This window comes from Lacerta agilis, chromosome 14 (assembly GCF_009819535.1).
Source record: "Lacerta agilis isolate rLacAgi1 chromosome 14, rLacAgi1.pri, whole genome shotgun sequence".
Lineage (NCBI taxonomy): Eukaryota > Metazoa > Chordata > Lepidosauria > Squamata > Lacertidae > Lacerta > Lacerta agilis.
The window spans coordinates 26,501,603-26,516,312 of record NC_046325.1 but is presented as its reverse complement, the minus strand read 5'-3'; the positions used below and the strand labels follow the sequence as shown (position 1 = coordinate 26,516,312).

The 14,710-nt window shown below is 45.9% G+C and overlaps 1 protein-coding gene across 1 annotated transcript in view; it reads right to left on the bottom strand.

Moving 5' to 3' along the window:
* ERBB2 (erb-b2 receptor tyrosine kinase 2) overlaps window positions 1–14,710 on the bottom strand; it is a 56,947-nt gene that overhangs the window by 37,303 nt on the left and 4,934 nt on the right. The window contains exon 2 of the mRNA XM_033168928.1: window positions 487–638. Coding sequence (XP_033024819.1) covers window positions 487–638 — 152 coding nt within the window. The remainder of the gene's footprint in view (window positions 1–486; window positions 639–14,710) is intronic.

The window sequence follows — 14,710 nt, the reverse complement described above, 5'->3', positions numbered from 1 at the left end:
GAGAGATAATTATGAAATTATTGCGAGGTTTAATAAGTTAACTGTTTATATTTGGACAACTTTTCTGCTGTACTTTATTGGAAGGAGAAAAAGTTCCTTAGTAACAATTTAAACAATTTGTTTAACTAAAGCAATAACATTATAGCATATGTATCCATGTTTGTTAACTGATGTGATAAAGAGTTTTAGAACACATGAAAAACTTTAAACAAATCCTTATTTCCTGATGAAATAGACTTTGGACTATAATGTAACCTAAATAGAAAAATATCTTTAGAAATATTTTTCCTCCAAAAGCATTTTATTTTAAAAATCTGATCAAAAAAATCCTCTTTTTTGGATATTTTTTTTAAACCCATTGGTTTTTATCCATGCTGTGAAGGGGATTGTGTGCCCACCTTCCCACTTTCCTCCTCTTCTCATTTTCATCCCAATAAAGAGAAGCTGTCTTGAGAACATGCATTTAACTTCTCCCATCACACCCACCTTGAGAAAGGACGTATCCACATCTGCCGACAGGTAAGTGATCTCCAGGTTGCCTTGCACAACTTGACAGTTCTCATAGAGGTGGCGGAGGGTGGCGTGGTGGTTTTCTGGGCTGGAGGGCTGCTGCAGCTTCATGTCAGTCCCTGTGCAGACTGCGAAGGAGGAGGAGGAGGAGTGCAAATAAGGTTGGAATCAAAAGAAAAGGGGGCATCCACACACACACACACACACACACACCTGGAAGCATGTCTGCAATCCTAAACTCCTTGTTATGAACTCCTTTTGAAAGGCTTGGGTAAAACTAGAATAGTCTAGTTACAGGTAGGTAGCCGTGTTGGTCTGCCATAGTCGAAACAAAATTTTAAAAATCCTTCCAGTAGCACCTTAGAGACCAGCTAAGTTTGTTATTGGTATGAGCAGGGGTAGGCAACCTAAGGCCCGTGGGCTGGATGCGGCCCAATCGCCTTCTCAATCCGGCCCATGGACGGTCCGGGAACCAGCGTGTTTTTACATGAGTAGAATGTGTCCTTTCGATTTAAAATGCATCTCTGGGTTATTTGTGGGCCATAGGAATTCATTCATTATTTTTTTCAAAATATAGTCCGGCCCATGACATGGTCTGAGGGACGGTGGACCAGCCCACGGCTGGAAAAGGTTGCTGACCCCTGGGTATGAGCTTTCATGTGCATGTATCTGAAGAAGTACGTATGCACATGAAAGCTCATACCAATAACAGACTTAGTTGGTCTCTAAGGTGCTACTGGAAGGAATTGTTTTATTTTGTTTTGAGTAGAATAGTCTATCCATGGAGTTTTCTTGGCAGGGATACTGGAGTGGCTAGCCAGTTCCTGCTCCAGGTACCAACATGAGTCTGACCAAACTGTGGGAGGCAGTGCCTGGCGTGCTCTGCTCCATGGGGTCACAAAGAGTTGGACATGTTGTACTTAAAATTCTTATAACAGACACAACTAAACAACAACCGAATAGTCTAAGTTTCCAAATGTAAGGTAAAAGTTCCACATATATAAACAAGTGAATCAATACACACCCTTCCCAAAAGACACTGAATTGGCAATGGGAAAAAGAAACCAGCACACTAGGAATCTCAGCTCTCTCTTTTTGGTTTTTAAAAGTCACCGGTAATTTCCTAGCCCTCAGGTCTGCTAAAGTATGCTGGGAATCTCGGAAGCTCATGGTAGAGCCAAGCCAAGTTGGACTTCAGTGCTCCATTTACCATGTTTTTCTGTGTATAAGATTATATTTTCCCCCTATTTTTTCATGTTTAAAATTGGGGGCCATCTTCTTTATTTGGAGTCCCCAAAAATAGGGACCGTGTTATACATGGGGGTGTGTGATACACGGAAAAATACGGTAACATTTTCTCCTTCATGACTAGCAGAAACAGAATACAGAACCATGCTATTTACAGACAAGCTGCTTCCTCCTCTAGAACAAAAAACTGAAAATAAAATGATCTTTGTAAATTGAGCAGCCTTTCTGTTACAGGCCTCTGGTCTGTGGCAGGTGACAAACTTTACGCCTGATTGTGGGAGTAAAGGCAAGTTTTAGGAAGCTAAGTTCTGTCTTTCCCTGTAAATGTGAGGCTTTTCCAGCTCTAGAGCCAAGATATATTTTTCTGGAAAGATTTCTTGGCTTTAAAGAAGACACGCATCAGGCAGAAATCCAACAGGTGACATTCCCTACATGGGAAAAAGGGCATCTTTTTAATCCCTGTTCAACAGAGAGCTCAAATAGACAGTGCTGGATGGTGATTTTATACACTGGTTTGAACTAAGAGGCCATTTTATTTTATTTTATTTTGACTTCGGGAATCTCAGCATGCAACTCATTCCCGGAGGCTGGAATCTATCCAAACCATTCTGAGCCAAGCAGGAACTTCTCTCATCCTTTCAGAAAGCCTGATACTTCCTGTGCCTCTCCCCCACTGTTCACAATTTAACCAACCAGCATGCATTATTCCCCACGTACAGCCTTTTCACCTCAATAAAAATCCTCCTCCAGATTCCCAAAACCAAAGACAACACAGCACTATCTGTTACTGTCTATAGGAAATGCTGGGCTCCCGTTTCAATGTGGTAGCTCATTTCAACAACTTCCTATTGATTCATTCCACAGCCCAGCGGTCTCTCTCTTTCTCTCTCTCTCTCTCTCTCTGTGTGTGTAAGAATTGCTGCTCCTCATTTGACATTTAGGAGGAGGTATGGACTGTTTCGAAGATCATTCCACTCAAGGGTCAACCGTTTGCAACAACCTTTGTTTGTGAACAAACACATTTGGGACTAAACTGAAAAAATTAAAGTTTTCCAAACCAAATAGAAATAGACGAAACAAAGCGTATAGGTTCCCCACAAACCTTGGAGTAAGATAAACCAGAAGGCCGATAGGTTTTATGTAAACAACAGGCAATTACGGTAAAAGCAAGAGGAGGGGTTTTTAGAAATCACACAACTGTTATAAGAAAAAATGTGCTCCCTTTCCCTTATGGGGTACCGAAGAGTCCACGTAGAATCATTATTTAGGTTCTCTATCGGTAGGAGAAAATAACAGAGGCCAACCAGAGAATATTGAGAATCAAAGCAGCTAATAAGCCTGATCTTTATTAATAAACTGTTGTAACAGGGTGCTCACAACCCCACGCAGGAGGGAGGAGGAACCCCGAATATTGGTGTGCAAGCCCTTTATATAGATTTTTGAAATTGCCCACCCTGTAGCCCAAGACCACCCCCCTGAAACATCATACATACATCACAGAAGGAGGCGGTCAACAACAGAGGAAGCGGTCTACAGCAGAAATCCTGTTTGCCAGGGTACCTGATAATGGTCACTGACTGCAATGCCTGGGCATTCTTTTGTGATGGTAAATACTCAGTTCCTGAATCCAGGTCACAAGCTCACCCTATTCATACACATATACACCCTTAAGACAGGATTTGTGAGCAAAGAGACAATGAAGAGGTTTTCCCATTTCCTTCGTCCTTGTAGAGGAACATTTGAGGTCAATTTGGGAGAGTCAAAATGGTTTCAGGACTATTTTCCTGTACTGTTTCAGACATGTGGTTTATATCTGAAGGCAGCCCTCTTTAGGGAAGCTTTTAATATTTCATGAATTAGTGTATTTTAATGTTTTGTTGTAAGCCACCAAAATTGCCAGGGAAACCCAGCCAGATGGGTGGGGTATAAGTAATAAATTATTATTACTATTACTATTATTATTAGTGTGTGTGTTTGCTTGGTACATTTATGAACATTCATTTTATATCTTAGACCTTATAATTCTCATAATACGACGAATGCTGAGCATGTGCTTCCTTGATAGCAAAAAACACCCGAACATGTTAGCAAAAGAAATTATTTTTGACACAACAACCAGATTAGCATAAGAAGCAACATACTAAAAGCTCGCTATAAACATCCAGCTCGCTATAAACAGTTCCGCCATCATCCCCATTTGTCAGGCTGGCTTTATTCCAGTGCAAGGGACGACACAGTCCCCCCACTGGGGACTGCTGGCCACACTCCTATGTGCTATTCAAAGGCCCTATGTGGTCCCTGAGGCCTCTTCCCAGCCTCTGAGAAGGGGACAAGCCATGCAGTAACCCGGGGGTGGGGAAACTTTTCCACTACAAAAGCCACATTCCCTCATGGGTCATCTTATGGGGGCCTCGGCTGGAGAGAGAGCGACAGACAGACAGACAGAGACACAGAAACAGAGCTGCCCTTGCTATAAGCAACACCCAACAAGTGAAGTTTGGGGGTGGGGAACTAGTTCAGCATCAAGACACCGGTGATATCATACATTTTGTACGACCAGGTATTACAGTACTATGTGTGATGAAGTGGTGGGAAACTGTGGCTTACTTGCAGCAGCAGCCGAGACGTGCATTTAAATGTGATTTTCTTTCTCCGTGTGTGATTTTAAAAAAATCATAGATTAATACAGAAACAGGATAGAATCAATTTATGGATTAGCACATGCAGAGATGATACAGAATGGAAATAGATCGATTTGTCCACGCTGTGGGTTAACCCTAGGGCAGGGGTCTGCAACCTTTAAGACAAAAAGAGCCACTTGGACCCGTTTCCGAAGAGAAAAAACAACTGGGAGCCGCAAAACCATTGCGGCCCACAAAAATATAAACACCCAGAAGCTCATAGCACAATTTAGACAGGTAATGAAGAGCAGGTAATGAAGGCAAAATGGCAAAATATCACAAAACGCTCCCCCCCCCCAGCCAAACAACAAACACTGTATTAAAGGAACCGTCCGAACGCCTGACGCTGCAGGGGCAAATCTAGAAGGGGAAATCCAACCCCCCAGAATACTTCCGCCCCATGAACAGCACAAATGCAACCCTAAAAGTTTAGCAAACTTATGCAAAAGCACACAGCATGCACACTGCCCCAATCACTATTGGCCAGCAGAGGGGCTGGGCAAGGCAGCTGAGAGGGGCTTAAGCAGGGGGCTGATCACGTCCCCCCTACAGGCGCGGGAAAGCATTCCTTCAGAATGGATAAAACCCTTCTTTCAGTCCATGGGACTCCCGCTTCTAGGCAGGGGGCTTCTAGGGGGGTCGCTGCCCCCTCCTGCCCCCCCGTCGGTACGCCCATGCTCGGGCCCCTTTCGCCACGCTGCTTAAGGGAAGTCTCCTGCGCGCCCCCGAAACAGAGCCCGGGACCGGTCGTCCCCTGAGCTTTTTCCCGCGCCCATCTCATCCCGTTGGGCCACCCTTAGCTGAACAGCCGGGCTTCCTTTTCCTTCCCAGACTGCCACGTGTCCTGGAGCCGGGCCCTTCCACTTTTAAAAAAGAGGGCTTCCCCCTCGCCCGCCGCCCCTGGCCCAGCCCGCAGCTGCCTCCTTACCTCGTTGAGTCGTCGCGCCTCATCGAATCGCAGCAGCCAGCAGCTCCACCAGCAGCAGCCAAACACAAGCACCGGGACAGGCGCCAAGGAGGGAAGCTGCTGCGGTCTGCTGCTGCGCCTGCGCTGGCACGAAACGTGGCACGCATGAGCAGCACAGCCGCCGGCAAGGTAGAGAAGTGGGTGGGTGCAGGTGGGCCAGCAGCGCGGCGCAGCGCCCCCTACATTTCGGCGCTAAACACACCGGCCCTGCCCGGAGCTGCAGCAAAGGTGCAAAAGAGCCGCATGCGGCTCTGGAGCCGCGGGTTGCAGACCCCCGCCCTAGGGCTTGCCGATCAGAAGGTCACGACGGGGTGAGCTCCCGTTGCTCAGTCCCAGCTCCTGCCCACCTAGCAGTTCGAAAGCACCTCAAAGTGCAAATAGATAAATAGGTACCACTCCGGCGGGAAGGTAAACAGCGTTTCCGTGCACTGTACCAGAGCCAGTGTGGTGTAGCAGTTAAGAGCAGTAGACTCGTAATCTGGGGAACCGGGTTCGCGTCCCTGCTCCTCCACATGCAGCTGCTGGGTGACCTTGGGCTAGTCACACTTCTTTGAAGTCTCTCAGCCCCACTCACCTCACAGAGTGTTTGTTGTGGGGGAGGAAGGAAAATGAGAATGTTAGCCGCTTTGAGACTCCTTTGGGTAGTGATAAAGCGGGATATCAAATCCAAACTCTTCTTCTTCTTCTCGGGTTCTCCAGAAGAGGCTTAGTCATGCTAGCCACATGACCCGGAAGCTGTACGCCGGCTGCCTCGGCCAATAAAGCGAGATGAGCACCACAACCCCAGAGTCGCTCGCGACTGGACCTAATGATCAGGGGTCCCTTTACCTTTACCTAGTCTGAGGTAGGTAGCCTTACCATGGGGCAAGAATCCGCGCCACAGGTGGTAACTGCCCTAAAGCAGGAGTGGGGAACTGCAACCAGCTGTCGGACCACATTTCTAGCTCCCACACCCACTGTGGACCAACTCCGACAGGTGCATGGGATCATCCACCTGAGGTCATACTGACACCCGCAGATTGACACCTGTCAAAATTCAAAGGCGGTCTGCAGAGGAAGCTGTTTTAATCTAAACTGCTTCCTCCAAATGAAGAAAGAGAAGTCCCCACCCCAACAGAGAACTCCCTAGTGCAGTTGATCCCGGTGAGGTTCCCCACTATTCCCCTAAACTAGTGTAAGCAGACAGGGAGACACAGCTGCATAACTTAACAGCAATGTCATGGGACGTTCACCTGCGCAAATCCTACTAAAATATGCACCTCCAGTTCATTTTCACTAGGCTTGCGCAGGAGAAATGTGCTGGCAGATTGTACCTCATCTTATCCAGTGTGCACTTGGATTGCCCACCCTTAGGAAACAGAACTCAGAAACATTATAAAAGTATACTGTAGTTAATATGACCTTCCTTAAATAGGGACCAAATAGAAACAAGCTTTAAAGGGTTTCTGTGGGGAAAGGATCATTCTTCGGACTTGCTATGCACTGGAGATTTTGCACTTTGTTCCTTGAAAGCGGAGGGCGGGGGAGGGAGATTGGCACTAAGAAATAACAGGCCAGTTATAACATTCAGAGCAGGAGAGAAACAAGCTTGTTTTTCTGGTTGGGATGGGCGTCTTCTCCCCATGTTTACTCCATTCCCACGCGGGCCGTTTACGCAACCCTCTTTCCTGCACGGACAAGCACCAGAAAGAGAAGCAGAACCAGCCTTCGCCTCTAGAGGATCGGCAACATGACGCCAAGTGACCGATCCCACAGACACACATCCCAGCAGCTCCCAATCAGATATAGGTCTGGGCAGCGGGGAAGAAACTGACACATTCCTGTTGGCAGAAGAAAGCGTGATTCAAGTCAGGTCCAACGTTCAACGGGGATGAAGCAATAAGCGAGGTGGGAATAATAAGTAGGTTAAAAACAATGAACAGGTGGACTCAGGTTTACCATGTGGCTGAGAACTATCTGAAAATAATCTCAGAACCAGTTCCACAGACTTTCAAATTGTTTTTTTGATTTCATCTGCTCCAGCCGACTCTATTTTGGGTACCTCTCCCTGATAAATCATTTTTTTCTCTCATTTGCCTTTGGGGGATGCCTTGCAAAAATGTTGTTTAGAATGCATACACAACTCTTCATTTGTGGCATTTCAGTCCCTCCCACCCCAGCCAGGACTTTTAAGAAGCGAAATCTCCGACTGGATTCTTGTCGGCATGAATGTCAATGAAGTATCATGCTTGATAAAGCTTTCCATTTCACATTCTGCAGCTGGCAAGATTCCCTTTGAGTTACTGGTAACGTATTACCGCAAGTGGGTCTTCCTAGTGCATCTTTAACCAAACGAACACCCTTCTCTGCTTTTAAAGTGGTGTAGGGCAGGCTACACTTGCACAGCAAATGAGTACAGTCTGCAGCAGAGTACATAGTCCTCAGAAGCAAGTAATGGCCAAGGCATCAATTCAGGCAGGAATCCTTTCTGTAAGGATCCCTTTGTCCATCTGTGAAATGTATTGTAACCCAGTGTAGCCCAGGTACTTATGGGGGAGGAGGAGGAGGAGGAGGAAGAGAAGAAGAAGAAGAAGAAGAAGAAGAAGAAGAAGAAGAAGAAGAAGAAGAAGAGCAGGATATTTTTTCTCAAAAATGGTGGATGTTAAGAGAGTTTCTACCCAGCAATACTTCCAAACAGTATAGCAGGTGTGCACAACTTCTGGCCTACCAAGCTGAACAAACAGCTCAGCAGGCAGAAGAATATATAACCTGATAGAGCTGCCTGATTGCGGCGGTAAATGCACAGGTCAAGTAGCAGGCAACCCACAACACAAGGCTGGTAAGCAAGGTTTGGGTTGGTATTTTCACGAACTGTCTAGACCTGCAGTATGGCAACACGGAAACAAGTTTTGTTTAAAATCAAGAGATTTTTTTTTTAAAAAATGTAAGGACTGGTAATTTTTATTCAAAGAACTAGAGGGGGGGGCGAGTGCACACTTGCAAGAGACATGTATTATCTCTCTAAAACTTAATTTTAATGACCTGGCCCTAGGATGGAGAAGCTGTGGCCCAAGCCCTAGGTGTATTATGGACAACTGTAAAACAACTACTTTGGCACAACAACCAATGGCAGAATTTGGATCTTCTAGTTGCAGAAATTGTACGAAATATTTTTAGCACAGTAAAATAATAGGTACAGCAGCCTTAGATGGTAAGCCAGCAGCAACATGGCAAAGGCGGCGGCAGCAGTAGCAGCAGCAGCAAAAAACAACAACACAGGCATATCTTGCAAATGACTGACAACGAGAAAAATACAACCTCTTATTAAACATAATAGAGTTTATGGCCGAGGCAGGATCTGAACTGAAGGTTCCTCCTACTAACTGTGTGCATTTCTATCCACTATACACCATCAATAGATTTGAACTTTGACAGCATCTAAATCAAATTAGAACTTTACTACGAGTACAACCACTAGTTTGTTCTAGATTGTATGATCAGATGACAAAGGGTCACAGAGCCCTTTTACTGCTAAACGTTACACAGAAGGGGGGATTTCTCCAGGTGTAGAGCCCCCTCCCTGCACAACATGCTGCACCTGCCAATTTTTAGGTCAACAGAGCTATACAACCAACAAAGAACATCAAAACATAATCTGATTGGCAACTATTGACAGATGTAGGAGACCTGCTCCAATTGCAGCTAGCCTGCTTGAGAGAAAAGGAGAAATATGGACATTTATGGTAGAAGAAAGAAAGAAAGAAAGAAAGAAAGAAAGAAAGAAAGAAAGAAAGAAAATTAAATATAGATTTTCAGGTTGGGACTGAGGTGCTGGTTCTGAAAATATTGCAGGTGACTTCACTAGACAATCTCCATTTTAGAACAAAGAAAGCATTTATGGGTGGAGGCCTAGATTGGCCTTTTGGGGGATTCTTTGAGGAATGACTTCTGCAGCAGAAGCTGCAGCTCAACCCTTCTCCCTCCTGGATCAATGGTGTCATTAGACTACCCCCAGGCGGGTTTGGCAGGGTTTGACAACAAAACTGCTTTTTCAAGCCGGGCATGTTTTAGAAAGGAAAAGTGGCTCGTTGAAGCAATGCTGGTGGAGCCGACATGCTCCACCTTCCACACATTTTGGGCATGCCCATGCAGCTTAAAGGAGCTAGAATCAAGATAAGCACCCCCACTTCACCCAGCCCAGTTGCCACTGGGAGATCAAGACCTACAGTATAGGCACAGCCTGTGAAAAGGAAGGAGCTGCTAAGCATTTGACAGGTACAGGGCTCCAGTCTCTAACACAGGAATACTGTAAACAACTTTGTGCCTACTAGATATTCTCACATGGGAGAGAGCCGATACAGCAACACAGAGAAGAAGGGAAATGTACTCTGTGCGTGTTCAGAGACCGACTTCAAATTTACGTCACACATTTTAGAGCTGAGTCAGCTCTGACATCCAATACAATCACAGGGTTTTGGATAAATGCACTCTGCCATGGAAGGCATAAGTCACACCAGGAAGCTAGACAAGAGCTTTTATTATCTTGTTTTTAACAACAGCAACACAGTACAGGAAACTTGACTTCATCCATACAGCTATATCCAGGGTCACCTAGTGGCTACACCATAAAAATGGCACTATCTGCACGAAAACCAAAATCTGGCAGGGCAAGTAACAGGCGTGCTCTTCTTTCACAACTCCTGGTTTTTAAAATGTGTGGTTGGTGAAATTCAGCATTCTTTTCCTTTTCTTTTTTAAAAAGGCACATTTTTTAAGCTCCCCGTGTTTTGAAGGGTGCATCTCAAAATTAGTTAGGGCATCTAAGCCTACAGATGGTAGGACTGAAGGAGAAAGGGCTTTAGAAGAAAACTAAGCCTCGTGCAAGGAGTTCAATACTTGCCAACGTAAGGACAGAAACACCAGTCTGGTAAGCAAGGCTATGATAAAGTGTGTCAGAGAAACCGCAAGTTTCAGCAAACACTACAGATAAGTTTCCAGACAAAAGTGGGAGGTTTTTGAGGAACCCCAACGCCGGAAAAGACAGATTTCAAGGAAAGTGCTATCCCCACATCCTACAGAGAGCAAAATGGGGAAGAGACTAGCGTTTGCTGGGGGATCCAGGAATCCTTACAGCAATCTCAGAAACCTTGCTCCTTTGGCATTCTTTACGCCAAAGGAAGCCCTATATATTCTATGATGGTGCATTGCCCATAGCAGACACCTGATGAGGAATTCTTCCACGGCCGAGGCGCAGCAGCCATGTCACTTGCCAAACAGCAGTCTCGCTTCCTCGGCGTCTAGGGCTCAGTGGGGACTCTCCTACGGGACAATTGACAGAAAAGGGGCCGTAATAAAGTCAACTCCCAGCTGCCCGAGTTCTCAGCGTATCCGCCAGTGGTCTCCCAGCAACCAGGCAGTAAGAGGCCTCAGGCTTGGGCCACCCAGACAAACAGAGGGCCTGGACTCTTTTCTAGCGCTTGGTATAAAAAGAGTGGGAGGACACGTTAAAATTAACTTCATTACAGCTGGCGAGATTCAGTTCCGGAACGAACCCCCACAGCTTTCGTAGATGCTCTCCTCCTTGCACCACTTTTTTTTAAACTAAAAAAGTGGATTAGGCATCTGTAAACAAACCAGTAAACAAAATAAGGCCGAGGCAAGTGGAGCTGCTTGTTTTCAATTAATTCAGCAAGAGGATTATAGCAAGGGAAGTTAGTATGCTATTGTAGAGGGCACCAGGTGCCTGCAAGAAATGAGCTATAAATCATACCTACTTTTCTGTGGCTTCCCCCCCCCCCAATTCTTCCAACAGAAGAAACCATAGCTAACTAGGACCTCTGCATTCAGACACAGCATACAGTATTTCTGAATACCAGATGTTGCAGATAAACAACAAGGGAACATTGTTGTCCTCGTGTGCTGCTTGTAAGCATCCCAAAGGTATTAAAACAAGAGTGCTGGACCTGAAGGTCAAGTGATTTGCGCCCTGGAGGAAGGGCAGGATATAAAATGAATAAAGAACAAATGAATAAAATCACAACCTGAGTACAAAGCAGAGGTGTGGTCCAAGCGCAAAACCCACAAACCATTTCTCTGTCTAAAAAATCACCAGTTCTTTGATTCAACTGCCTTCAGTGCTGTGGTATGTCCCATTCTGAATTTGCCCTTTCCACCCACTCCACCTTCAGGCTTCACATGTTTGCAGACACAAAAAGAAAAAAACAAATTCAGGTAAGACTCATAGAATAGCATGTTGTAAGAATTTTAAGATCTTTCATATATAATAATTGTTATTAATGTACCAAACAAATAAGGCCACATGTCTGAAAACAGCACAGGAAGACAGGCCTCACTCCACTTTGATCCTAGCTGGCCAAGTGTTTTCATCTGCAGGGAGGAGGTGAGAAGTCTCTGCCTGAGTGCCAGATATGGGCCATTTCCCTCACAAAGGACAGCCATTAGCCCTACCAGCCAGGGCAGGAAACCTTTTGTTTTGCAGAAATGTGTGTCTGGGAGGGGTCAATGAGAGATGGCACAGGTGTGGGAAATTCCCAGGTTACCTCCTCTGACCCTCCCATTTTGTGATGTAGCTCTGATGTATGGGGGGTGGTCTTGGGTTACATCTCTTCTGTTGATTGGATGCTGTTTCTGGGGGTGGGCCAGACTCCAGGAGGGATTTTGAAATGTCTTTATAAGAGCATGCTTGCTTTGTTCTGGGTCTTTTTCCCTGAGAAACACGGTTGTTGCAACAGCAATCAATAAAGATCAATGCCTTTGCTTCTCAATCTTCTCTGGTTGGCCTCTGTTTTTTACTCCTACCAATGGAGAACCTGCAAAGGACTTTGCAAGGGCTCTTCCATAAGGGAATAAGGGCAGATTTATTCTTATTACAAGCGCTGTAAACATTTCCTTCTTCACACAACGCACAGTTAACCTAAGGAATTCTGCACAACACAATGTGAGGATGGTCACTAGGTCTGGGAGATTTTCGGAAGGATGAGACAATGTCGACGCAGATGGCTAAGAGATCTATGAACAGCTAAAATAGCTAAATGGAACATCAATGTTAAGAAAGAAGCATCTCTCTAAAAGCCAGGTGATTCCACAGGCGAAGGCCGTCACCTTCACATTCTGCCCATCTAGCTGCTGTTGGATATAGCATGGTAGAATAGACCATGCTAGTTCTTTCGGTTTATGGAATCGTGCTATGAATGAGTTCTCAGAAGATCCACACCCTTCGCGAGCCCCATCAACAGAGCCCGAATGGATGGAGATAAGGCACTAGACCTGACCACCTCTCTGAGGAGGCAGAATTCTGGCAAACCAAAGCATGAAATTTAAAAGATGTTGATGGACAGATGCTGTCTAATAAGCACCCATTCGCCCTCCAACTCTCTGTCTGCTGCTTGAACAGCTCCCAGCTTTGACGGAGCCCTTGGCAAACTGTGCTTTGCTGGGACTCCTCCTAAGCTGGTGGGCTTCCTAGATGCATTCTTACTTAGCAGAAGCAGAAGGGAGAGGAAGCCAAAAGGAACAGCCACCCGTGTGGCATGGCACTACTAGCAGTGCCTCTCAATTTCCCTTCCAGACTTGGTACTTTGATCTCTAATCTTGGTGAGGAGGATAAGAGAGCTAGTAAAGACAAAGGAGCTATAGCAGTTGCACACACAGTGCTCTGTGATAGCAGGGGTTCAATGGGAAAGTGTTTCTATTCTGCACAGTGACCAGTCAAGTGGTTAAACAGAAACCTCTGTAGGATTTGCAGGGGTTGGACTAGATGACCCTCGGAGTCCCTTCCAACTCAATGATTTGCTAAATCAACCTCCAACTCACAACAATCCCCGCCCCCCCACCTTAGTGTTTTGGTATCTACCCCAGGGGCAGGGATCCTGTTGACCTCCAGATGTTGCTGGCCTCCAACTCCCATCATCCCTAACCATTAGCCATGGTGACCGAGGCTGATGGGAGATGGAGTCCGACATCATCTGGAAGACCACAGGTCCCCCATCTCAGGTTGTCTATAACCCGTGGAACATTTCATTTCCCCCTGGATCTATCATAGATAAACAGCTACACAGCAAATTGATGAATGCTTTAAGCAACAAACAAACAAACTATTCCAAGAGCAATCACTTAAGATAGCAGTATATTTAAGGGGAACCTAGAAAATAGCATGCCGTCAAAACAAGAGAGCTGCAGGACCCCCTGTAATGACACAGAAGAAGTTGTGATGCAATTCTAGACTGGCATGGCAATGCATAGCGCTTGAGTCATGTTGCTGTCTGCTGCTACAGCGTTATGAGGGATTTGGGGTGCTGCAACAGTCTGGCGCTGCAGTGTAAACCACTGAGCCTTGGGCTTGCCCAATCGGAAGGTCGGCGGTTCAAATCCCCGCGACGGGGTGAGCTCCCGTTGCTCAGTCCCAGCTCCTGCCAACCTAGCAGTTCGAAAGCATGTCAAAGTGCAAGTAGATAAATAGGTACCACTCCGGCGGGAAGGTAAACGCCGTTTCCGTGCGCTGCTGTGGTTTCGCCAGAAGCGGCTTAGTCATGCTGGCCACATGACCCGGAAAAACTATCAGCAGACAAACGTCGGCTCCCTCAACCTAGAGCGAGATGAGCACACAACCCCAGAGTCATTGGCGACTGGATTTAACTGCCAGGGGTCCTTTACCTTTACGTTTTTTTAACAGTCTGGGGGCAGAGACACCAGCTGCCTGTGGTAAGTGAGTAGTGCTTATCTATCTCCCCTTCCCTGTTTTGGTCATCTTACAGCAGAAAGAATCCCTGGGAGTTCAGAGCATGACAATGTCCGTTACAATTACCCAGCACATTCTGCTATTGAGGAACAGGGGTGGGTTGCTGGGGGAGAGAGCTGGATTGGTGGGGAGGTTGAAGGTTTCTTGCTTGTTCTGTAAAACCATTAGAGAGTTTAATATTTAACGGCAGCTGCAATAGAAAAGAGGTTGGGTGAGGGGGAAGGTTCTGGCGGGAGCCTGAAGGTCACTATAGAAACAAGCTAACTAAGGTCAAGGGAGTGTGTGTCCCTCCCCACCACCACCCCCTAACCTCATGCTAATATGCCAACTCAAGGAAGAAAGAAGGAAGATTAAAGAAAGAAAATCAAGTTGGGACCTTGCCCAATTATTGTCTCACACCTTTGTTTTGGGTCACTGCTCCCAACGTTCACAGTGCTCTGAGCAAAGGGTTGCATCTCTCGGTCACCATTTATTGACATGGGAAACAAGCTTTCAGAAAAGTAGGAATTCTTAGGAGTCTCTAACAGAATTATCTGTGTCAATCTAGGAAAGTTATGAAAGTAGCAT